The 25,952-nt window shown below is 45.5% G+C and overlaps 1 protein-coding gene across 1 annotated transcript in view; it reads left to right on the plus strand.

The window, feature by feature from the left end:
• LOC311189175 (vasoactive intestinal polypeptide receptor) overlaps nt 1-8,942 on the plus strand; it is a gene marked incomplete at its 5' end in the record, with an annotated part of 122,811 nt that extends 113,869 nt beyond the window's left edge. Inside the window, 3 exons of the mRNA XM_084260759.1 lie at nt 4,878-5,007; nt 6,341-6,382; nt 7,857-8,942. Coding sequence (XP_084116885.1) covers nt 4,878-5,007; nt 6,341-6,382; nt 7,857-8,048 — 364 coding nt within the window. The 3' untranslated portion in view covers nt 8,049-8,942. The remainder of the gene's footprint in view (nt 1-4,877; nt 5,008-6,340; nt 6,383-7,856) is intronic.
• Nucleotides 8,943-25,952: the final 17,010 nt, after the last annotated feature.

Raw genomic sequence — 25,952 nt, forward strand, 5'->3', positions numbered from 1 at the left:
AGAGGAAGAAGCCCAGTGTCTACATGGTCACTGCTCATAAATCTTCTTTTTCTTTGGAGGGAGCTGTGCACTTTGGTACCTTGAAAAATCTGAGCTCAGCTCATCGTTCTGCAAGATGGAAGACAATATCTGTATGGTCCTTAAATACTGACCAGCCATGACACTGAGTCTTTCTCTCTACTGATGGTAAATTATGTATTTCATCTGCCCCAGGAGATTCTCAGATTTATGAAAGGAAACTCCAGTATTTGACCTTAACTTCTCCCTGCAGCATCCAAAGCCAATTACCTCCTTTTTTCCTGTCATCATAACACACCAACATTACCAGAGCCCATGTTTTTCTACCACCTCTCTTCGTGTATTTCCAATTGGGCATTGTGTCTTTGTACCCCCAGTATTGCAACAGCTTTGGTCAGGTACACAGATTAAATCAGCATATTGAAATATGTTCCTGTGCTAAGCAGCAGCCTGGAGCAGTTGGCTCCCATTCATCTCAGTAGAAGTGCTGCCAACATGCATCGGAAGGGTTATGCCCAGATTACCTCTGGGATCATGCTGAGCTTTGAGTTTAGGGTGGTTTTTTTGATTGGTTTGGTTTTTGGGTTTGGTTTTTTTTTTACTTCCACGTTTTCCAGTGAAGTGGGAGCTGCCAAGAAAGCTCTTTGCCTTGTAAACAAACGTAGCACGGCAGAGCAGCAAGTCAAACAGACTTCCCCATGCTGGCCTGACAAAGAGGAGGCACTGATGAAGGATAAATGCTTTTTACACCTTCAGCTCCTCACCTTCCTCCTTGTGGTGGTTTGGCCCTGGCTGGAGGCCAGACACCCACCAAAGCTGCTCTATCACTCCCCTTTGCAGCTGGATGGGGGAGAGAATATATATTGAGGGGCTCAGGAGTGGAGATAAGGACAGGGAGAGATCATTCCAGAATCAGCATCATGAGCAGAACAGACTCAGCACAGAATAAAGGAAAGAAAACTCTCTAATTGATGGCACTGCCCTGCACCCCCAGTGACACCAGAGTCGGGTGATGAGAAGTGTGACCAGATCTTAAAGCACCTCCCCCCACCCCTCCCTTCTCAGCAGACTGCACTTCAGTCAGGATTTCCCTCCCTTCTTCCCCCCATTGTGGCACAGGGAGGGGCAGGGACTGAGGGAATGGGGTTTCCTTCTTAGCCATGGGGCTTTGTTCCTCACCCCCTTCACCGTGGGGTCCCACCCATGGCAGACAGTCCTCCAGAAACTTCTCCAATATAAGTCCTTTCCCACAGGGCTTCAGCTCCTCACCAACTACCTCAGTGTGGCTCCCTTCCATGGAATGCTGACCTTCAGGCCCAGACTGCTCCAGCCTGGTCCCCCACAGAGTCACAAGCCCCCCTGCAGCAAACCTGCTCTGGAGTGGGTCAGTCTCTCTACAGGCTGCAGGTTTTGCTGCCAGGAGCTGGCTCCAAAGTGGGGTTCCCACGGGGTCACAGCATCCTTCAGGTGTCCTCACCCGCTCCAGCGTGGGGCCTCTCCACAGGCTGCAGGTGGGGTCTGGGCCTTTCCCATGGGCTGCAGGAGGACACCCGCTCCACCATGGGTTTCTCCACAGGCTGCAGGGGCATCTTTCTCTCTGGCACCTGGGGCACTTCCTCCCCCCTTCCCTGCCCTTGGTGTCTGGAGAGTTTCATACATTTTCTCACTCCCTTCTCTGGGGGGCAAAAAGCAGCTGCCTGGCATATAGGACCCAGGGCCTATGGGAGACAGATGTCTTCTGCCCTTATACAGCAGAAGCTGGCCATCAGCCAGACTCTCTGGGGCATCTGGAAATCTCTGTTGACTGTAGTGACTCCAGTGGGACGTGAGACATGACGTTTTCCTATGGAAATGAGTATTAAGTGTCCCAATCTGAAGGCTCACCAGGGGAGTTTTCAGTGTGGTCCTGAGTTTTTAATGTTTAGACAGCTAGCTGTAGAGACTTTCTGGTTTCCAGACCCTTTTAGAAATGCCATTAGCATGTGATCTGTAATTGTAGGAACCTTTTACATTTCATTCTCTTATTACATGAAATGCTGTTTCTAGCTTCAGGGGTTTTGCCTGCAGGACTTAAGAGATCTTAGCAAAAAAATTGCTGCTGATGATACGTGTGGGTTCCTCCTGCCAAACCTGAGACAAATATGTTTTAAGCTAACAACATCAGGGATCTCTCATTTGCCTCATTTGCATTTCTCCCTCCTTCTCTTGCTTATTTCATATTGCTTATTTTATCCAAAGAAACAACATGTTGACATGTTGACAGCATTGTTCAATTCCAACTGGTTTCAGTTTAGCTGCAGGCTGGAAGTTCAGGTGCTCTGCTGACTCACTCACTAAATCTACAGACACTGAAGTGGGCTTTAATGTATTGGAAACTGTGAAAACAAGTCTCCCAAAATAGTTTTCTGGAAATGACAGAGACATGTGCAAGAATGGGACAACAATCTTTCAGGCTACAGAAATCTTGAGCAAAAAATCATCTCTTTCCATTCCCTGCATGTTCATAGATCGATACTGTCCTCAAAGTTTTCTGGGCAACTTTTCCATTATGCATTCAAGGAGCATGACTAAAATGTTGGTTCACTCTTACCCACTCCCAAGGAGAGGAGTAGGTGGAGTGCAGGTTAGTGGAGATGTGTTTTCCTTAAATTACCTGTCACCATGTATATCTGTCAGAGAGGGTAAATCTAAAGGGTTTACCCTGTGCTGGAAGTCAAAGTAATGAGGTTTTTGAGAAGCCATGGCTGCCACCAGGTAGCTTTATCCAGCTTTGGGTGATCTCCCAAGCAGTTCTGCCTCCTGCACAGCCTGGCTTTAACTTCCTGGGAGAAATTATACTATTGACTTGGGACTCATAGCAGCGTTTAGGGGTGGTCTTTGAAATATCAAAGAGCCAGACCATAATGTCTTTGCCTTGAAGCCAAACTGAGATCTGAAACTGAGATCTCAATATTCTGGGGAAGCTCAGTGCTGAGAGCAAGAGACTGGTTTGGGGTGTTGTGTAAACTGGAGGAGGGGTCTCCTAAGGTTTGACATATATGGCCTTTCATTGCCACAGTGCAGCCAGGGAGGGGAGAATGCTATAACTGAGCCCTTGATGTGGCCTGCAATGATAAATGTTTCTAATCCATTGGATTATGCAAAGTGTCTCAATGAAGGTAGCATCACATCAACCTCCTCTAGGTTGACTGATCCTGAGAGACTAGGGAAAGAGGAGAGACCTCTGCAAAGCCAGTATAGATGTTCACTGAACTGTGGTCTGCTTAGAAACTGAGTGGCTTTCTCTTACGTCAGGAGCTGAGGGGATTAAAACTGGGTCATACCAGTGTGGGTCACGCTGCCTAGAGATGCTTCTAAGACCAAAGAACATGGTACCCCGATGGTCACCAGTGACAGTGACAGTCCTCTGGCAGAGCAAGATATCCAAGCTCACTCAGATTTTGGACCTACAGGAAAGATGTGTCAGGAAAGACAAACTCCTGGACAGTTCCTCAGGTTCCTCCATTCCTTTTGCCTCAAATGAGTTGCACCCATCTGCCTTTCAGACAGCAGTTATTTCCTGGGAACCTAAAGCCTCCAATCACAGCCTTAATGTCAAGATTTCTTTAGGCCAGGCTGAGGGAAAGCTAGAAAGGTCTGCTGAGAGATACAGTGATGAACAACATCTGCATAAAACTAGCACATCAGTCTTCCCAGTGGGATTATGCAGATGGCAAATGGATGAAGATGATCTGAAGGGACTGAGCCCGATGAGACTTTGGAGGTGAAGGGTTTGCAGATGGAAGAACAAATATTTCCAACATCCCAGCCATCCAGAAGCCTCTGGGAGAAACGGACACTGGAGGATGTGGGTGACCAAGGGAGCAGAAACCTCCATAAACTCACTTAGGCCCTTGATTTAATTTTGTTTCTGTCAGTATATTCTAATAATGATTATATTTAATAAATTATCATCTCTTCATAATTAGACCTCTGATTACCCAGCCTGATGCCATTAAGCACTAATACTGTTCATCCCCCTCCTTTGGAGACAGTCATTGTACGATAGCCTGTCATTATTCCCAGCTAAACATACCATTTCTCTCCTAGAAGCTGTAATTTTCAGAAATCCCAAGCAAACAAAGACAGCACTAGATGATGATTTAGCTTGTAGAGATGAAAAAAGATCTCCAGTGGGAGGGAAAGAAGAGAAAAGGGAGAAAGAAATACCTCCATTGAAGTTACTGGGAATAAAGATGTCACATTTTATGTTGTCACCACATCTGAAATCACCAGCCATCTGCAGTCTGCAGACCAAGGAGAAATAATCTAGGGCTCATCACTGGCTGGAGGCATGTATATATTTATGTGAGAGCTGGTAACAAGGAGCAAAGCAGCCCTGTGGATATCCTCACAGCATGGTCCTTGGTTAGTTTGAACTGCCATCCAGTGACAGTGCCCAGCTGAGGGTCCACCTCCCCGTGTCATTGCATCCCAGCCCAGGTTGTCAGAGACATCCTGGGGAGGTTGGACTGTGAGCAGCTATCTCAACACCCTCCATTTTGCTGTACCCCAGACTCTTCTTCCCTATGGGCAAAGGCAGCCTCCTGATGATGCCTCTCTTGAGGCTGCTGTTGAAAGGCTGGATGTTCCCAGGACTTCAGGGTAAGTGGCCCATATTACATCTCCTAAGGGCTAACTAAGGCACTTAACATGCATCATGCAGGATACACCATCATGATCCAGCTTATCAGCAAATATATACTGCAGCAAATTAAAGTTTTGGGGTTGCACAGGGCTCAGCTGTAGAATTTCTCATCAGCTTACCCTTTAGTTCCTCTTCCCTCTCCCCTTATGAGTCATGTTTGTCTTTCCAACAGGAGGCTGGCCAAGTCCACCTTGCTGCTGATCCCTCTCTTTGGCATTCACTACATCATGTTTGCTTTCTTCCCTGACAATTTCAAAGCAGAAGTTAAGCTGGTCTTTGAGCTCGTGGTTGGGTCTTTTCAGGTAAGTCACTCTTTGGGTCCCCTGATCTGGCACTAGGAAGAAGTGTAACAAACTTGACAAAGGAATAAGCAAATGTCTGAGCTGGTAGAGAGCTACCCACTCCAGCTTGGATGGGAATGGAAGACAATTTTGTATTTTACTCCTAGATTTCCTCAAGGAGATTCTCTCTCCTCATTTTAGGCACCTGTAAAGAAAATGTTCTATAAGTTAGTCATCCTGAGCTTTTTTTTTTTGTATTTAAGGGAGAAAAATGAGCACCTCTGTTCAGTTTATATATTATTGACACGGTGTAAGGTGGGATAAACCATAAACCATCATTGGAAGGAGTATCTTTCTGGCCATTAAAAGCAGCCTAGTCTGTCTTCAACCAGCTGACTTGCATGAACTTTCTCCTCCATTACAGCCAAGTCCTGCCTGTAGACCCTGCTCAAGCAGGACTCAAGTTCAGTAGCATAGGAGGCAGGCTGCCCCTGAGGATGGAGAATGGGGCTGTCTTCTGCATTATTCTTTAGGAAGCCCAGATGAAGTTTGCTTCTTAGACCCTCCCATACACTTCACTTGGGTCAGTTCCAGTGCTGGGCTGTTAAACTTGGCACTGTGGTTGCATGAAAAGAAGCATTTATCTGCTTCATCCCATTAGATCCATCCATTAATCAGCTGTAGCCATTTTGTGTTCCTGCAAGCAGGATCTGTCACCATGTACCATACACGACAGTCACATGCTTTGTTAAGTGGTGACTGAGTTAATCTCCACGTCTATATCATCTTTACTTGGAGTCTGGCAGCTCTCCTTTGACAATAAAGGGATGTATGCTCACTCCTTGTCTTTAGTGTTTACAGCCATAAAGACTAGAGGGGAGTTTGGTTTGTTTTCTTCAGTGAAAACTGAGATTCTCCAAAATGAGGTGTCACTGCAGGGGAGATGGGACACCAACAGTTTGTCCCTATGCCCTGTCTAAGATCATTCCGACCTTAATGATGTATTAGTGAGCGTGTTTAGATCTCCCTGGTTCCAGCTGACAAGACCAAGCAGGAAAGTTGGGTCTGGTATCCCATGCTGTTGCCTCTTATGCCCCAGTTTGCATGACCAAGTGCCCCTGAGAGCTGAGATGACTGCTGGTGGCTTTTAACACTAGTCTGGAGCAATCTTTGAACTCACACACATGCATTTCCTCCAAGGTACCTTAACCAAGCTCCCCCTGCTCCTTTTGTAGGGCAAATGCAATCAAGTGGTTTCTGAGGGGCACCTTAGCAGCCCCCCAGCAGCGTGCCCTATCTCCAAGGGTGCAGTGAGTTTGAGAGGTGCTAAAAGCCTGTTCTTTCCTTTCCCTAGGGATTTGTGGTGGCTGTGCTGTACTGCTTTCTCAACGGTGAGGTAAGAGCATCAGTATTCTCTGGTTAATGTTTGCAGCTTGAATGCTTGTGGAGGGTAGACTGAGAAGTGTCCTGTTCCTGATGTTACAGTACTGGTGGGGGAAGCTTCCACGTCAGATTGCTCACTCCAGATAAACAACTCAACCTGAGAGTTTCCAGCACAATAAACATATTAGGACTTTCATGTGGACCTTAATATTTATGTTGTTGAGTCCTTCCTGTAATTATGAGGCAGCAGGAGCAGAACTCCCACATACCCTTGCATAAACCTCGATCCAAAGGGACCACCTTCAGCAGGATAGGGTAAAGTCCATCTCCTAAGCAAGCCCTACTCAGCTCATGCTGAGCACCTCAGTGAGTCCTCTGCAGAATCAGGCCTGTTGCCAAGATGGAGGCTCATTAGTACAGTGATATTTTTGTTCCATCTGCCCATAAGAAATTCAACAGAGGCTGATTAAACCTGTATCACAAAGTCTGCTGAGGAGGTGTGAGCAGCTGAAACCTGGATATGCTGTTGGCTGGGGCACTTTCAGCTCAATAAACTGTGCACAGGCAAGAAAGAAGCAGCTGTGATCTGGGTTTGTGTTCCAGCTTCCTGGGGAGAGAAAGAGTGTCCAGAATCACAATTTGCTCTGTTACAGCTCCGATGCTGCTTTCAGCCTCGCTGATGCCATGTGTACATCACACAGTGGCATGCAGGGCTCTCAAGCAGAGACCTTGCCAGTACAGCCTGTGCAGAGCAGGACAGAGCCACACAACCTTAAAAATGATCCACAACCCATAAGGGCATTGACGTGACTTGTTATGTGCAGACCAGTGCCAGGTAAACACACGTCTGCTTCACAGGCATTGTTCTTGCCTTTCCCACGTTTCCAGTCCTGGGGTTTGCATCCTGTGCTTGCTGGCTCCAGAGACCCTCAGAAACAACCATTTTGTCTAATTCATACTGTTATCTGAAAATCTGGGCTGGAAGGCTGCAGGAAAGGACAGGGATGGTGGCCAGATTTGTTCAGGATTTGAATCTGGACAATGTAAACCATGTGATGTATGTAACCTCCTTGAGCAGGAGCAAGTAGCTCCTATCAAAAAAAACACAGTGGTGTTGACAGCTTCACAGACCAGCTAGAGGTAAATTGTTTGTATTTGGGCAGGAACAGGGCAGTGAAAAGAAAAGCAATAAATATTACAGTCACAAAGCTTAGACTATGTTGCCATTAAAGTCGTCTGGCACCTTCTCTGTATCAGATAAGAAATTCCCTGTGCTCAGCTTTCTGCTGAAGCTCAGGGGTTTCTGCTCCAGTAGTTCACTGGCTGGAGGGGCTAAAAGTGCTGGCCAGAACTTTTGAGTTTAGTGACCATGATAAAATAATTCTTGGCCCTTTGGTAGGTGGGTCACCCCTTGCTACTCACACAATCAAGGCAGAGCAATGGAAAGTGCTCCCACCTGCTGACTCACTTGTCTTTCCACCACCTAGGTCCAAGCTGAGCTCAAGCGAAAGTGGCGGAGGTGGCATCTGGAAAGGTTCCTGGGTTCAGACATGAAGTATCACCACCCTTCCTTAGGGAGCAACGGCACCAACTTCAGCACCCAAATCTCCATGCTAACCAAGTGCTCACCAAAGACACGCCGGTGCTCTGGCTTCCAGGCTGAATTCTCTCTGGTGTGATGGGGAGAGGCTCTCCGAGCACTGAGCATCCGAGAGAGAAACTGAGAGACAGAGAGATCCCCAGGAATCAGCGATATGATGACAAATCCTTGTGAAATGACATGCTCCACATGAGCCAACAGAGGACACAAAACTGGAAAAGCCACTGGCATCCAGGACAAGATCAGACAAGCCAAGAGGCAGAGAAATAATTTTTCCTCTCCCTCTTTTCAGACCTTTCACTCTGAAGTTTCAAGCCCTCAGGGGGGTTGATAACAATGAGTAAAGGTCCCAGGCACTTGAGGAGAGCCTGGGAGATCCTGTTGTGTCATAAACAATGAAGTATGGGGGGTAAGGGAGGAGAGAGACTGAGTCCTTGGTGGCTTTACCAGAGCCGTCATCTCTGAAACAGATGAATTGCACTTTTTAAAAAATGAGCCAGTAAAGGAGAGAGGGAGGCAAGGTGCAGGGGAGGGAAAAAAAAACCCCAACAGAAAAAAGCCAAACATATGAATGTGCCAAAAATCCCATTGACAAGAGGCGGTGATAAGGCACCGAAGACAGAACAGAGCTCAGGACACGGGGAGAAGGGACAGGAGGAACGTGCAGGAAGGGAGGAGGCCAGCACACGGCCCCTGCCCCTGTGTTCTACACATGTGAAGATGAAGCTGCAGCGCCAGGAAAGCCCCTCAGAGGATGCTGCAGTGTGTTCTGCTAATTGCCCACCATCCTTGTAAGCGAAAGCATTCCAAAGCACCCTTGGGTGCCCTCTGGAAAAGCAGGTTGCTGAGAAGGAAGAGCGGGAAGGCCCTTCTCTGCACTGTGTTCATGACATCGTGTGGTGTTTGGTTGTTTTCAATGAGCAGGAAACTCAATTTGCATGTATAAAAACCAGGTACAGATGCCAAAAGCAGAGCACGGCTGTGTTTCTCATTCTTTCTTAAGTTCACCCATAGGTCTTGGTGCATTAACACACCCAGGATCATTAGGGATCAGGAGAAAACAATCGGGGTGTAATTCGTTTGCACTTGCTTAGCGCACACTGCCAGGAAAGGGAGATGTAGAACCCTGTAATCCTTAATTGAATCAGACCTGCCATAAGGAGCGACTCCACAGATGAAAAAAAATAAACCCCTAGCGTCACAGCAGCAAGGAAAATTGCTTTCATCAGAACAAAGTTGTCTCAGCACGTAACTGGCACTCCAGGAGTCGGGAAGGAGTGAAGGAGCTATTAAATTGATTCCTTCAGCTTTTGCAGGGAGCTTTCATCCTGTGATGAAGGCGTTGTTAGATCTTTGAGATGTGCATGTGTGTTTTACCTCTTCTCTGAAGGCGGGTTAGTTTCCACATAGGGGCAATCCTTGCGTACAGAGCGCACCCAGATCCTGTCCCACAGAAGTAAGTACATCAAATGGGGTTGCACCGGTTTTACTGGGTGTGGGGAATCCCTGCCCAGCTCAGGTATATGCTTAGTGAATGGGCTGCTCTCATAACATGTCCTAGCACTGTTCCTGTGAAGGAGAGTCTCAGTGAGTAACACACCTACGTGGACGGGCAGGTGGGCTGCTTTTTGGGAGTTCAGTGATCTCAATTTACCCACCAGGTACCTAAAAGCACCAGGACTTGTTTCTGCCTAATGAAATGTAGTTTGTTGAAGGGAAGTGTCCTGTAGTCACTGGGTTTGGGGTCAGTTCAGCTTGCATGTTTGCTTGCCATAAGCATCTGTGATTCACTGCCAACAAACTGCACTGAGCCCAGGAGGAGAGCAGCAGGTCCAGTTCCTTTCTCAGCTCTGAGGGAGGTTGTTCTATGACATAACCCTCCCTAAAGCTAGACACATTATCATCTGAGCTCAATGCTTCCAAAGTATTTCTCCAAATGTAGGACTGAGAACAGCACAGAGGGCTAAGGTCAGTGAGATACAACTGCTCTGAAGAGTGGACATGCAAACGTGAGTTTTCAGTGAGCTAGCTCAGATGCTGTCACAGCATAGCCACGGCTACCTAGCCTCCAAAAACTAAGAGGATAGGTAGATATTGTGAAGACAGTCATAGTGAGCTCCATGAACCTGTAATTAAAATGATGATGAGGCCCCAGGCTAGGCAGGTGCAAGCCATCTTTGTTATGGCTACGTTATACGGAAACCATATCATCAGCAGTTAGAATCCAACACTGAAGTGCCATCAAAATCATCATCAAAATCCTCTCTTAGCACCTCTCTCATTCCCCAAAACCAGAGAAGTTGCAAAGATGCTTAAAATTTCCTCATGGTGCTTGCACTGCAGCTCTTATGCCCTGACACCCCAGGAATGAGATCCCCATTGAAATCTCCAAGGGGTTCTCAGAGGCAAGGACCCTCTTTGTGTTTGGTGCTGCTCTGGTGAGTGCTTTCAGACCTGCATTAGGACTCACACAGAACTTGCCAGTACTACCAATTCTTCTCCTGTGCCTGGGTCGAAGCAGGAGCTTAGCTCTGCATTTCACCAGTGAATGTCCAGCAGCAAGGAAACCCAGAAGAAGACAGGGAAAGCTCTTGTCTAAGCTTCCAAGGTGTTCCACTTAGTGTAAAATGCTTACACTCACTGGTCCACAGTCTGGAAGCAACATCAGTCTGGGAAAGGTTTGATTCATCAGGCTGCAAGGTCATCCACCCTCTATCATGGTAGCTGTTTATGCCCAACAAAATGGGTGAGCTGCAGAGGAGTGCTGCCTGATCTTGGTAATGCATCCACTGAGGTGCCTAAGGTGTGAACGTGAATCCCAGGTCCCAGGCAAGCAGAAGAGTTTGAGGACAGAGCTGTTGAGCCTAAGTGACACAACATTGCCAGTAACCTCCTTTGTGAGATGCAAGAAAAGCCCTTCAGCTCTTTTAGGCAGAAGTCCATGCCTGTGAGCCACGAGCAATGAGACAGAGAGTGCATTTTCCCTCTGCTCTTCAACCTTCCTTCTCATCTCCCAGTACTTGCCACACCAATTGGGGGAGGACCTCTTGCTTTGTATTTAGAGCTTCCATTCCAGTCCTGTTCTAACCTGTGCCAGCATCAAGCACATGGCAAAGGCAGCAAGAAGGGACTTGCCCTTTAAAGACGTGACAGGGAAAAGTGTCAGCTGCTTATTTACCCATGCCACAGAGCCTGCTGCAGCCCATGAGATTAACCACCAGGCTATTCTGCATGGGAGCTTGGAGATAGGATGTGACCTCAACTGAGGGGCTCCTTGAAAAAAAACCCCACTGGCTGCATTAGCATGCCAGGAACGCTGCCCCCAGGCATCCTACTTGCAATTATTTCATCACAGAACATCCAGCCACATCGCCATTATGCTGTCAGGGATGTTTGAGAGATGAAATGAATGTGCTGAATGTACCTGCCGTGACAGGCATGGCAATATTAGCGATGCAGGCAGTGCAGAGCTGCCAGCCCAGCTGCACTGGCCTCGTATTTCAGGAGAGCAGAGTCGTCAGTGGTGAAATCAGAGCTTTTTCACCCCAGGGATATGAGCAATCAAGTGAATGAAGACATTTGGATCAGGCCTTCCTCGTTTCAGTGGCTTAGTGCAGGAATTTGGCCCGATAGCTTGGCCTCCTCTGCTCTGCTTCTCATCCAACTCATCAATAAAATGGAGTTCAAGGACCTCACTGCGACCCCAAGCGCCAACACAGGCTGCATTATCCTGAGGCCGTGCAGAACACACGATGCGGTGCTCAGGACCAACACTGTGCCCAAAGCCCCAGTCTGACCCTCTTTAACTCTGGCCTAAGACAGGAATGACTCCAGAGAAAGTGACCACATTAATTTCCTGCAAAATAAGATTAAGGGGCATACCTGGGTGTGAGCTGGCTTTTAGATCTGTTTGAGGATCATGAATTTGGACTCCAAAACTCTTTATATAGAAATCAGGCCAAGCTCTGATCCCACTCACACCAATCAGTTCACTCCAGTGACTCCTGATTTACACCAGCATTGAACTGGAATTTGCCTTCAGAATAATTCCTTTATCTTCAGCCTGGGACTGTTTACTCCTTTTTTATACCAGTTAAAGATCACACCCCTCCTGTTAATTAGTCACTGTATATTTCAGTGATTAAGCTATTAAAGAATTATTAATAAGTATGGAAGAATTGAAATATTAAACGTTGTCCCAAAGGCTGGAGGTTCAATGCTGTCATTAGTCACTAGGTGCTTCTGTTCTGCTGGGACCTACATTGCTCTCTCATAAACCCCAAGAAATGAGAATCTGACCACGTTTAGGGTTCAAAAGAAAGCAGTAAACAAATTCTAGGCTGTTGCATCATTTCAGGGCATTAATTTGAAACTAGTTTTTAAAATCTGAGGTATTTACACAGCAGTGTTGTTATCGCTGCTATGGAAGGGAAACAGGATTCCAAAAAATCCCAGGAGATAAAAGACCTGGGATTGTTCTTTGGTTTGGGTTTTAATACTGTTTATTTTTCCCTATGAAGCAGTTCTATTTCTCTCAGTGAGGTGTTGCTGGAGAACAAATGTTCTCTGCATTAACTGGTCAGGAGATTTACTCCTTTCTCAGTACCCTTGTTCAGCCCCGAAGCAATGAAGCAGGGCAGTGTCTGTGTCACAGGGCTCTGGGAGCGAAGGGATTAACATCAAATCTCAGCTCCAATCTGATGGAAACACTTTCAGAGCAAGATGCACCTGCTGATTAATGAAAGGCTGCCTGGTGGGTTTGAAAAAGCAAAATGGAGTTGTGAAGAAAGCTCAGGAGTGAACATTGCTTGATTCCGTGGGATTAAAGGGGTTTGGTGGGATTGTTTTGTTTCCATTCCTTCCGCCTCCCTCACAGTGTTTAAACAAGCTGAAACCCAGCGGGTTTCTGCAGGAAATATGAAATACTTTCAGGCTAAAAGGGAATCCTCCAACTTGGAAATGCCAGGATGTGTCTTTGTGAAGTTTCTTGTATTGAATCCGCACAAGTTCAGGTTGGTTTGATAAGTGTCCTGTGGGAATGTGGTGTCAGAAGCAAGAAGACTGAGGAGCAATGGTTCTTCTCTTGTGTAACAGCAAAGACCATGTAAAACATGCTCCCTCCCCTCTGTGTCCCAGCCTCTCTGCATTCAGGGAGAGCATAAGGACCTTAACTGTGGTGTTGACCCAACCCAGGCATAGCCCTGCGCTTCATCCCAAGGCATCTCCACACCAGTGAATGTGCCAGACTCGTGGAGACAAGGGCTGCAGTCCTGAGCTCCCGAGTCACAATGCGACTTTGCACTTTTCATGCGCCGTTGCTTATGGTGGCAACGGCCATAACGCTTCTTGATTGTAGATGACCCTTGAAGAGCAAGAGGCCAAGCTCTTGGCCTCCTATCTATCCATATCAATCTGGAATGGATCTGCTGGTATCATTCTGGAACTAAACTGGTGTAACAGGGAAAAGAGTTAAGGACCAGACTGGTATGTGGAGTCGGGTGTCCCAAAATCCAGCAGAGCCTGGCTTTGGATCCGTTTCCTTTCAGTCGGTCAAGTTCTCACCCTGTCTCCAAACCCAATAATTACCTAGCAGTCTGATGAGGTATAATTATAACCTTCTTATTTCCCCTGGAGATCTGTACAGTTGTAAACTATGGCTTTCAGGAATGAGGAGTTTCCTGGGCCTACAGACTGTCTCTTCCATCCTCTGCTTTCTAAACTTCCTGACTCCTTGTTTGCTTGCATGGTGTTGCGCTACATACTGAAGAGCCCTGGGTTTGAAACCCTGGATGTTTCTAGAATACTGTGAAATCACAGGGAAGATGATGGATACTGGGACCAGAAACTAGGTAACAGGTCTGTAAGGGAAATAATGGTCATGTGTGTTCTGAGGGCCAGGCCTTTAGGACACGCAGAGTGCCATCAGCAGAGCACTAGTGTTTTATACTCCAGTTTTGTGGATATTGTAGATTTGTACATAGAGGAAACCTGGATAGCACATTAAAAAAAAAAAAAAAACAAAAACATTTTTTTGATACTCTAATGATGATAAAATCAGTTTGAAAAGGCACTTTTGAGTTCAAAAGTGTGTTTTTCAGACTCAGTTTCAAACACCTCAAGCTGTTGTTCAGTAGCTGGTGCCAAGTGACTCTTCTCACTCAAGCTGTAAGCACCTCTGCTCTGCCCTCCTGTAAATAGGCTTTGACAGCAAAGAGTGATGAAAACTGGCCTTGAACAGAGAATCACTATCTCTGGAGACGTTTGTGTACCTAGGTGCTTGTGATGTATCCTTCGTGCGAGTGAGAACAAGCTTGCTTGCTCAGCACAGGTGAAATCTCCACCTTGTTTCCTGGCCTTTTGCCCGACCTTATTTATTTTGTTCTGACTGTGTACATATGCAATGAACTGGCTATATTTTTTGCCTTTGTATTTGGTTCATCTCCTTGCTTCAGAGGAGGTTCTTCTCTGTGGTTGATACTGCTGAAAACAAGCAATAAAACCATCGTGAAGACATTGTGTCTAAGATGTTCCACCTGATATTTTAAATTCTTTTTCTCCATCCTGAAGAAGACACAAGCCAAGGAGGAAAGGCTGAGAGGGTAGCAAAGCTGGTAAGGTGGTTGCCTACAGTTACACATAATGATCTCATACTGTGTAAGGCTAGCCAGATAGACCAAATTGCTCTCAAAACTGGAGACCTTCTTTGAGAACATCCATTCCAGCAGAAGAATCAGTACCAGCCCCACCATGAGTAATCCCCAAAACCACCACAATGAAGGCAACACCACTGCATGGGTGAGATGTCCAGATTCAAGGTCTTTTGGAGGTAGGACTCGTGCATGGAGGTAATAATCATGCAATAACAAACACATGATGGTTCTGATGCCATCAAGAGGTGTTAAATGATTCCTGTACTTGTAGGTACGTACACCCATGCACACACATGTACATGTATTGATTGTTCCAAGTGTAGGGTTGGATGCTGGGACATCCTCCAACTGTCTTGCTATGGTGTGCCATTCAGATTCACCCCCGTGAGAACCCTCCCGATACCCTGAATGAACAGACCAAAACTATGCTCTGTCATTTACATCACAGACTGTAGAAGTTCATAATCACCTTCCAAAAACAGGAAAACCCCAAAATATAAGAAAAAAAAATGGTTTTTTTTTCTCATTCCCTCCAAGGCCTGAACACACTCAGACTGCCAGTCACCTGGATCGCAGGGTAAGAGGACACAAGAGCAGCTTTTTAAGAGCAGGGTCCATTTCATTTGTAGAAATCCCACTCTGCTGTGAGAAACCAAAATGCCTTACCCATGAGATGCACAAGAGACCTGCCATCCATCGCTCTCTGCAACATTTGGCATATATAATGACCAAGGGCATCTTATAATGCACTTTCCAGCTCAAGGAGGTGGTTTGACCTGGGCTCATCACAACCAGATGATTCCATAACGCTGGTGGTGTCAAGTCATAACCTGGGCATCATGAGAGCATCCTGCCTACAGGATCTTGCAACTAGATCCTTACCCATCCTTGTCAGTACTGTACGTGCCCAATGTCACTGTACACATGTATTTAAATACAGTATGTTTGATTCTATAATAAAATGATTATACAAGTGGGTAATTAATGACTTCTAAGTGCAATGGGAAGTACAATAGCTGGATCTAGGGTTAAGCAACCTGTGCTGCTTGGTTGTTACTGAATGTGGTGTTTATCCACCTCAAAAGGAATGCCTTGATTTTATAAAATCATAGAATAGAATCAAAGAATGTGCTAGGTTGGGAGGGCCATCTAGTCCAACCTTCTGCAGTGAGCAGGGACATATTCACTAGAGCAGGTCACTCAGAGCCCCATCAAACCTGACCTTGAATGTCTCCAGGGATGGGGCCTCCCTCACCTTTCAGGGCAACCTGTGCCAGTGTCTCACTACCCCCATACTGAAGAACTTTTTTCTTATATCCAACCTAAATTTCCCCTTTTCTAGTTTAAAACCATCACCCCTTGTCCTGTTGATCCATGCCCTTGGGAACAGTTCTTTCCCAGCTTTCCTCTAGGCACCTTTCAGGTAAATGGCAGGGCTCATTGGATCTTTTCAATGTGGGCTACAAATCTATTGACTTAAATCCCTCCACACACTCTCTGAGCTGGAAGGAGCTTTCTCCATAGAAAGAAGTGGACTGATGTTTGAACGTGGATTTCTCAAAGCCTCCAAATCTCTGCTGATGGATTCCTAATCATCATCAAGCTGTTTAAATTCACATTTCTTTCAGGGACAGGATTGCCCAATAGACTAACAAGACTTAACACTCTTCTATTTCCACTGTCCCACGTGGAGCTGATGGTACTGCGATGCTTGGGTCTGTCTCTGCCTCCTCGACACACTCTGTGTACCAAGAGTTGACATCTCATACACAGGTCCCAGGGATCACAGAACCACAAAATCACAAGGTTGGAAAAGACCTTTAAGATCATTGAGTCCAACTGTTCCTGTCCTGTGCTAAACCATATCCCTGAGCACCTCGTCGACCTATCTTCCGAACACATCCAGGGATGGTGACTCAACCCCCTCCCTGGGCAGCCTGTTCCAGGCCCTGACAATTCTTTCAGTGAAAAATTTTTTACTAACATCAAATCTGAACCTTCCCTGGCACATCTTAGTGCCATTTCCCCTTGTCCTATCAGCAGGAGCAGCAGACACAGAGGTAGTGCTCGGCTTGAGGGGACTGTCCTCATCCTGGGCAGCTTTGTCACCCCAGCTAGTGACCAGATACCTCCTGAGTCTCAAACATTGACCTTAGCATTGGAGTTTCCTCCAGCTTTCCCAGGAGAGCTTTTCCCAGGATCTGCCCCTGCATCATGTCTGCGTTTCATCCTTGCTGTGTGCCCTGCTCAGCAGCACTGTCTTTTCAGGTCTTTATTGCTCTGAACAAAGCATGAGCCTTGCTCTGCACTGGGGAAATGCCTAGCAGGCAACTACAAGTGAGCAGTAATTACTTGTATGAAAGACACATTATTTAATGCACATCAGTACTAGGCAGGGAAAATAGATTGCAGTGAGAGGTCAATGAGCTTTTCCTTGTCCATAGGGCCAGTTCCACAGCTCACCCCCTTTTTAAGCTGATTTACACCCACTGTTCACACACAGCTGATAAAGCCTTGATCTACAACTAGGGATGACAAGCCTGAGCTATGTATGTCCCTCCTTTCTGTGTGGATTAACTGTTTTCATTTAGAAGCAAAGGGTCTGATGCTCTGGGCCATCCTGAGGAGCTCAGCTGTTGCACACTGACTTTCACCAGTCCCTCTGTGATTAAATCAGAAATCAGAAAAAGAGGTTACAAAGGCTGGGGAAAGGGAAGGTCGGCCAATAGTTCTGTGCCTATAGAGGGGATGATAATCACATTCTGCCAAAAAAAACTGCCTTCCATGTGAGGAATGCCCAATCACTGCTCAGAAATTAACTAGGGTAGTCGGATTTGATGAAGGCAAAAATCAACCCAACCATCTTTGATCCCTGTGTGTCCCTTTGATTGCTGTGTGTCCTCTGTGTGAGAAGCATCCTTCCTGGTTTGCAGTGAGCAGGGCGTTGCTTTTCTTAGGCACAAACCGTTGTTCTGAATTTGATGGGCCATGGGATCACATACACCTGGAAATCCTTTTGAGCTTGGCTTTTAGAGCTTCTTTGGGGAAGTTCAGTGGTGAAGAGGCTTTTCATGACTGCAGAAACACCAGTCTCTACAAGAAAGAGCCACGACTTAAAAATGGACGGTGGCATCCTTTCCCCTTGATCCGTTGTGGTTTCCATGGCAAAGTGCCAGGACAAGGACTTTTGTGATCTCCATGACATTAAAGCAATTTCCCGTGGAGTGAATCAATTGTAGCGGTTAAATTATCTTCGTTCCACATGCAACCAGTTGCATTGACTCCCTCCCACTGCGGGGATGAAGGCTGAACTGGGACACGATGCCATCCATGGAAAGAGTCCAGCTGCCCTCGGGCAAGTTCAGAAAGATTCTGCATTGCCAGAGGGTCACAAGGCAGTGGGTCACAAAGAGCCTGGGCACTGCATCCCTGCTGTAATACCCTACAGTTTGAAAGCCTTAAAACCTCTTCCAATGCTGACCCATGCTCACTGGTGAGCTGAATCATCCCAACTGGTGGAATGCCCTATGTGTTTAACTTTCTGTTGGATCATACAAGCAGAGCCAGGTAAGTTGAAATGTCGTCTCTAAGTAGCCATTCCCCTCACAGTAGTATTCTCAGAACCAAATTGGCCTTGCAGCCAAAGACCAGAGAACCCAAGAGTTTTGTGTTTATGGCATTATGTGCCCCCCTTACAGTGCTCAGTGCTCAACCTTCTCCCAGAGTCCATCCCTCACCCATCACTCTACTGATTGAACTTCTCCTGTTGGAAAGATCTCCCCTCTGTCCAGTGGAGATCAAAGCCTTGAACCTTAATCACACACAGTCATTGAGTACAGGAACTTGGCGTGCTGAAACCAGCCCAAATTACTCCTGCTCTTGGTTTTCAGGGCAACTCTACATAATTATTGCACATTGATTGGAACAGAGGAAGTGAGAGAAAGGGCAAGAAAATCTGACCTGTAAGCCTGAGGTTTGGTGTAGATGCTCTAAAGAACACTTTGTTGTCCAAACATTAAGAAGACAACTGCTTCAGTTCAAAACTCCAATACTTTGGCTGTTAGACAGCCTGGGTGACAAACAGGAGTCCTGTCACTTAATATCAGCTCCAGATCATGAGAAAGGTTATTTGAAGCAGGATGTCTAGCTGATATATCACCTGTGCAAGCACTGCACACACCCTCATCAGCTCTGGAGAGTTCTCCATTCCTCCAGCAGGTCACATAGAACTCGTTGGAAACTGGGAGGTATGAATGGGTGCTGGGCACAGTGATGCAAATACATGATCTAAAGAAAATCAGGGTAAACCCATGTCATCCCAACATCTTTCCTTCCCTTCTGATAGTCTTGACAACTGGTTGCACCCCATTGTCACTTTTTAAAGTGAATCCACAGGTGAATCTTATTTTACAAAGGAAGGAAAATACCAGCAGCAAGACCCCAACACTGAATTGGCCACCACTGCCAAGAATCTGCCTCCCCCAAACCTTACAGGTTTACCTCACTGGGGTGCCTAATCAATGACTGTTTCTTATCAACCATTTAACTCAGAGATCTTTGGCAAAAAGCAGTTAGAAGCCATAACATTTCATTACATCTTATTGGCTCCCAGCTAAAAAAACCATGGGGATATGATAGAAACACAGCTTCAGTCTGCAGTGATGAAGGAATTTATTATGTGCAATAAATTCATGTTTCCAGTGTGATTTCTGGTTTGGACTAAGAGCAGCTTTTCACTGTATCCCATCATGTATTTCCCACCAAGTCCATTGTCCTCTGAACTCCAGGCCTCTCTCCTCATGTCCCTCTTTGTTCACAGGTGGGAGCCTAGAAAGATACTCCAGCAAGGCTTTTTGGCTTTTGAGAAAGTGCCAAACACATTGGTCTGTGATGGAAGAAGGTCCATGCACATCTCACAGCTTGCAGAGCTCTCCCTGAGGCAGCAGTAAGCAAGTTATTCAGCCTGGTCCTCCCACTGCCAAAGCCTGTCTGGCCTTCTCCTCTTGTCTGAGCCTGAGCTCACCCCTTTCTTGGTTCATGATGGTCACATTTCCAAGGATCTGTTTGTAAATTAGAAGGCTATTTATAATGACAGACATTTATCTGGAGAAGACTGGATGTTTTTCCCCTTTCCTGCTTCCATTTCTGGCCAGGCACCAGCAGTTTCTGAGAAGATTATTTTCATGGTGGCCAGAGATGGACAAATATAAAGCTTGGAATCAAAATTATAGAGTATTCCTCAAATCTGGGCTTTCACCAGGCTCCCCTATCTCAGAGGAAAATCTTTGGCTTTAATTGGCTGGATTGGTCATTAGGACTTGTGTGAATGACTGAATGCATTTGTTTGGCTGCTGAGGAGCAAAGGGAAAAATCCATGGCTTATTTTGGGGAAGAAAAAGAAAACCCAAACAAAAAAACCCCTCCAACCAACTATGGTTTATTTTTAACAAAGTGTTAAAGCAGACACATCTTGTGGTTTTTTTTCCCTGGAAGAAGAAATGAAAATACTATTTAAAAAAATAAACTGTGATGTGGAATGCAGCATTTCAATGCTCCCACCTGAAATCATATTTTTTAAAAAAATAAGCTTAAGACAAACTGAAAGGCTCTCACAAGAAAAGACAGCACTTCCTCCCTTCCACTAACTCCCCTTACAGCCAGAGCACCTAGGTAGGGTGAGAGCACTAACCTGGGTCTTCAAGATCAAGTAATTTTACATTGTGCACAGTAAAGTAGACTAATTTATTTACTAGGGTATTAAATCACAGAATTTGAATTCCCTCAGCAATTTCCATTTGCACTGTTCTCCCCCTCTGCTCTGCCCTGGTCAGGCCCTACCTGGAGTGTTGTGTCCAGTTCTGGGATAAAAAAAGACAGGGATCTCCTGGAGAGAGTGCAGCAGAGGCTACGAAGATGATTAAATGACTGGAGCATTCTCCCTGCAAGGAAAGGCTGAGTGAGCTGGGGCTGTGCAGCCTGGAGGAAAGAAGCCTGAGAGGGGATCTGATCAATGGTTATCAATAGCTGAAGGATGGGACACAGGGGGAAATGGGCAGCCTCTTCTCAGTGTCTGTGGGGACAGGACAAGGGGCAATGGCCTCAAGTTGGAGCACAGGGAGTTCCACACCAATCTGGGGAAGAACTTCTTGCTGGTGAGGGTGAGGGAGCCCTGGGACAGGCTGCCCAGGGGGGGTTTGAGTCTCCTTCTCTGGAGATATTCCAGACCCATCTGGATGCCGACCTGTGTGACCTGTCCTAGGGAGCTGCTTTGGCAGGGGGGTTGGACCTGATGAGCTCTGGAGGTCCCTTCCAACCCCTACGATTCTGTGATTCTGTTTTGACTTTCTATAACTGGAAGAAACTGGGGCTCACACACTCCTGCTCTACCATCCCTAACCACCAGCCTAGGGAGTCTTCTTTCCTTCTGTAGGATGTTACAGGTTTGTCTAATTCCCAATTGAAATTAAGACATTTATTCAAGCCAGGAAAGTCTTAAGATATTGAAACAAAGCATCACATTATATAAAACAGCACAACCCAAATCAGTGGAGTCTGGGACACCCTCTCAGAGTATTGTGTGGTTTAGGGTTAGTAACCTCTACTGTCTAAGGTGGCAACTTGTAAGTTAAATTAAACTTACTGGAAGGTTCAGCAGAGTTAGTTTATCATCTACTACAACAATCTTTCTTACATGAGTAATGTTTCCAAAGTGGTGAGCAAAATGAATTCTGGTTGCTGCCATGTCCTTCTACATCAGCTCACTTCTTCTGCACACAATGATTAACTTGTGTACACTTCATCACACATCTAATTTTTGTGGCCAATTAGAAGCACAAGGGTTGCATCTGTGGGGCTAATCAGTGGTAAGTGTCAATAGGAACCTTTCCTCATGTCAACAAAAGATATATATAATTCAGCAAGTCACATTACTCAAATGCCAATAGAACTACTCTGCAGCATGTAAATTAATGAAATATACTTTTGAGATCTGCTCAGATCCATAGTAATATTCCCATTCTGGAAGTTGCCCAAGCCTTGAACAACAGTTAAATTCTTCAGACTCAATACTATCAGAAGAGTTACAGCCTGTTCAGGGGGGAAAAGCTTTTTAGGTGTTATTAAGTCAAAGAGCAAATTAGTAATAACTCCAACAAGGAAGACATTTCTAGGGAGTATTTGAGACAGGTTCCAAATTGTTCACACACACTCAGCTGGAACATATCTCTTGTCAGAAGAAAAACAAGTACTTGAAAAAAGCAACTGATTTGCAAAGTGCTGGTGAAATGTAGCACGACACACAGGTAGGAAGCACTTCAGTCATGTAGATAAATGACAGTCCTCACTATTGTGCAGAGAATCAGGCTGCAGAAACTCATTACCAAAGTGTTCTCTTTTCATGAGCCAAAAGAAAAGAAAATTAAAAATAATACAGTGCAACTTGGTGAGGTGGACAAAGCAGATTCATAGAATCATAGAATGGTCTGGGTTGGAAAGGACCCCAAGGACAATAGAGTTCCAACCCCCTTGCCACAGGCAGGGCCACCAACCTCCAGGCCTGGAGCTACACAAGGTTGCCCAGGGCCCCTTCCAACCTGGCCTTGAACACCTCCAAGGACGGGGCACCCACCACCTCTCTGGGCAGCCCGTTCCAGCACCTTACCACTCTTTCCGCCATTATTCTGAACTGCCATTTATGCTGAACACCAATTTAAACCTGTTCTGACCTCCTCACATGTGAGCACTTCAGTTAAATAGGTTTTCTTTCTTCATCTAATCTTAATAAGGCAGACACAAACTCTTACCATGGGCCAGGAGACTCTGATGGGTCTGATAGACCCATTCAACTGCAGGGTGAATTTAGCCACGAAATGTGGAAAATCCTTCCACCCAATGTCTCTCTTCATAAACCTGTTGTCTCTGCAGAGAGAAGTTGAAAAACTACATGTCGTTGCACATAAAGCATCACTATTTTCTCTCTGTTAAGTGGCCCAGAGTGTGAAAACCTTCTGTCAGCTTTGTAAACAGAAAGCAAAGAGCAATTGTTACTGAAGTATTGACTTTCTGGGTGAAATTCCTCTCACCTGGTTTTATTTATCTCTTAAGCAGTTGTTAATGTCAGAGCCACTCATTCAAACGCCCTTCTAGGGAGTCCTTGTCAATGTAGTTAATTCATTTTAGGGGGAAATCCATCTGTCCAGGTGCAGTAGATGAATTGAGGCAGCTGAGAGACATAACATGCTTGAATAACCCCAGATTGCCTGATTTGGGGGTTTTGGAAACTAAAAGACAGAGCAGACATTGAAATTCCTCATTATTCAGTTTGAAAGGGGCAAAAAAGTTCACCCCCTCTGCCAGAAAGCACCACATGCACACTGTAGAGAAGGGATTTAGAAATGCCTGTTGGATGTGAACTTCTCTATGAAGGTCTAAGGGGAGGACTGCAGAGGTGCTGCCAAGTGGGACCTAGACAGTCAATGACTGGATGGATCACCAGCACCCAAAGCTCTCCTTGGCCTTCTGAGACACAGCTACTCTGGTTCCTGTAGAATCAGTGAACACCAAAATTAGTGATGAACTCCTGTGAACAAAAAGGTATGTTGTGGGAGGAAACAACAGTTGAGATATGATGATGAAAAGGAAGATGCCACACAAATGGATTTCAGTTCAAAGTTGGAGGAGGAAAACAGCAACAATCACAGTTTTGCTTGCACACCTCACAGGATATCCAATGGTCTTTCCTCAAATAATATATAATATATGGGGGTTTTATGGTGTATATTAATATTGAATACAGATTCTTGTAATAAGAATGTTTTGTTGACTATTGTGCATGGAAACCTTGGGTATTATAATATAAAAATACACTTATGGCCAAAGGACATAATTGCCCTTAATACATTAATGAAGGCTACTATCTGTAGGTAAAATGCAAATCCAGAGATTCTCAAAATGGTAGAGAAAACATTTTCTACCTCCAGTAATATCCTTAATACTTCTGAGCTTGGTTCATTGACAATACTCTTTATAACAATTTTTCAGGGAATGTGGGTTCAGCAGAGAATGAATTTCACCATGGCTCCAGTAAAGAGATATTAGTGGGGACAGAACACCCACCAGATGATCATTAACACAGTAATTTTCCTTGTAGGTCATAAAAAGTTCTTTCCCTCCCCAAAGATCAAATGAGAACAAACCTGCACTTAGGTATATTCAGTTTCTTTACTCACAGGGTATTAATTTTTTGGTTTTCACTGGGCTCTTTGGGAGGTTTTGGTTTAATGTATTGAAATTGCAGCTGCCTATGTTTGAATTATTTATGCACCCAGACATGTAGACTGTGATTAAGTTTCTTATTTGGTTGTAACACGAGGTTCATTTCTTTTGCTGGGTGATTTAGCATGAAGAAAACCTTCCCTGCGGGTCTGCTTCATGATAAATTGCTATTGGCAGATAGAAATGTCAGGTTTACCCTCTAGATGGGAGCGACAACAAATCAGACCTTTGCTTGCTCCATTTTTCCTTCCGTGTGTGTAACAAGAAATGTCTGTTTCTGCTTATTCTTGAATACAGAGCACTTTTTAATGTATGAATTTCATGGCTACCAAACACTAATGCAACGTAGCCCATGTTCTGTGAAAATGGCTTGTTTCATACTTCCCAGGCCCAAATTTCAACTTTACCATTAATCCATTGAAGCTGAAATAATGTTTTTTGATTTACAGGGTGGTGCTTTAATAGTGGAGCTCTCTTTAGAGTCACTGGGGATTTATTAAATATAAGCAGTGCACCAGCAATTTAGTAATTTCATCTCAAGAAGACAGCCAAATTACATCAGATTAATTACACATTTGTCAAACTCCATTGTGTCAAATGCCACATGAGATTCCCCCCTCCCCCCCAAGTGTCATCGATGTCTACATGGGAACAGAAGATGTAAGACAGGATTTACAGCACGTTACTTTATAAGGACAACTGGATGAAAAACTCATGGCATCTACCATGAGTCTTCAAGCCTGGGTTTAGGGAGCTGAAAATCTCACCCAAAGTGCCTGTTTCTTGCCTTGAATACAAAGTGTTTACTGGGACTACCTCAGCTAGGGATGCCAGCACTGGTGATGCACAGGGATATTCACCCTCTGTGGCCTGTCTTGATTTATTGTCACTGTAGGCTTTATGTAACAAGGGGTCTTTTATCTATGGGTACAGAATATATCGATCTGAATCATAACTTACCAGTAATGACAAGGGACAAGTCAGTACAGCCAAAGGGCAGCATTGTGGTTTCCAGGTTCCCAAATAGAAAAAAAACATACCTCCAACTCTGGATAAAGTTACCACTGTGGGAGAAACAGGACGATAGCTGAAGATAGAAGAAAGATGTAGAACTGTTGGAGAGGGTCCAGAGGAGGCCATAAAGATGATTAGAGGGCTGGAGCAGCTCCCCTATGAAGAGAGGCTGGGGGAGCTGGGCTGGTTCAGCCTGGAGAAGAGAAGGCTGGGGGGGGACCTCATTGCAGCCTTCCAGTCCTGAAGGGAGCAGAGAAACAGGAGGGGAATCAGCTTTTTAAGAGGGCAGACAATGGCAGGACAAGGGGGAATGGATTGAAGCTGAAGGAAGGAAGGCTTAGATTAGATATTAGGATGAAGTTTTTTACAGAGAGTGGTGAGGGGCTGGAACAGGCTGCCCAGAGAGGGGGTGGTTGCCCCATCCCTGGGGGTGTTCAAGGCCAGGTTGGATGGGGCCCTGGGCAACCTTGTGTAGCTCCAGGCCTGGAGGTTGGTGTCCCTGCCTGTGGCAGGGGGTTGGTATTGTATGATCCTTGGGGTCCCTTCCAACCCAGACCATTCTATGATTCCATGATTCTATGATTCTATGTCTCTGGGGGGACCTAGTGTGGCTCATTCCTGATGAACACATAATTACCACATACATATATTACATTTATACTTATTTTATGCTTATATGCATATTTATATTTTTTATATTTGTCTATTTTTAGTAGCCATCAGTTCATAAACCCAGGGGTCCTGGCTTTGTTCAGCCTTGCAGGCTGACTTGCAGGGTGACTCATCCCAGTCTTCTGCAATGCTTCCTTTCTTTTAGGCTCTCTCCCAGCAGCAGAAAAGGCATGTAAATTAATTGGTCTGGTTTCTAGCTTGTTTACTTGGTTTTAACCTCAGGGGCAGCACGAGCAGTCAGATGTGAGAGTATTTGTTCCTTCTTCTTGGGGTTGTCAATGTCCCATTTTTAATTCCGGGTTAAAAGCCAGAGAAACAGGCTGGAAGAGAGAGATTAAATTTTGATTCAGGTCCTCCAAGTAATATTTTTTGCT

This window comes from Gallinula chloropus (assembly GCF_964237585.1).
Source record: "Gallinula chloropus genome assembly, chromosome: 2".
In the NCBI taxonomy this organism is placed as follows: domain Eukaryota; kingdom Metazoa; phylum Chordata; class Aves; order Gruiformes; family Rallidae; genus Gallinula; species Gallinula chloropus.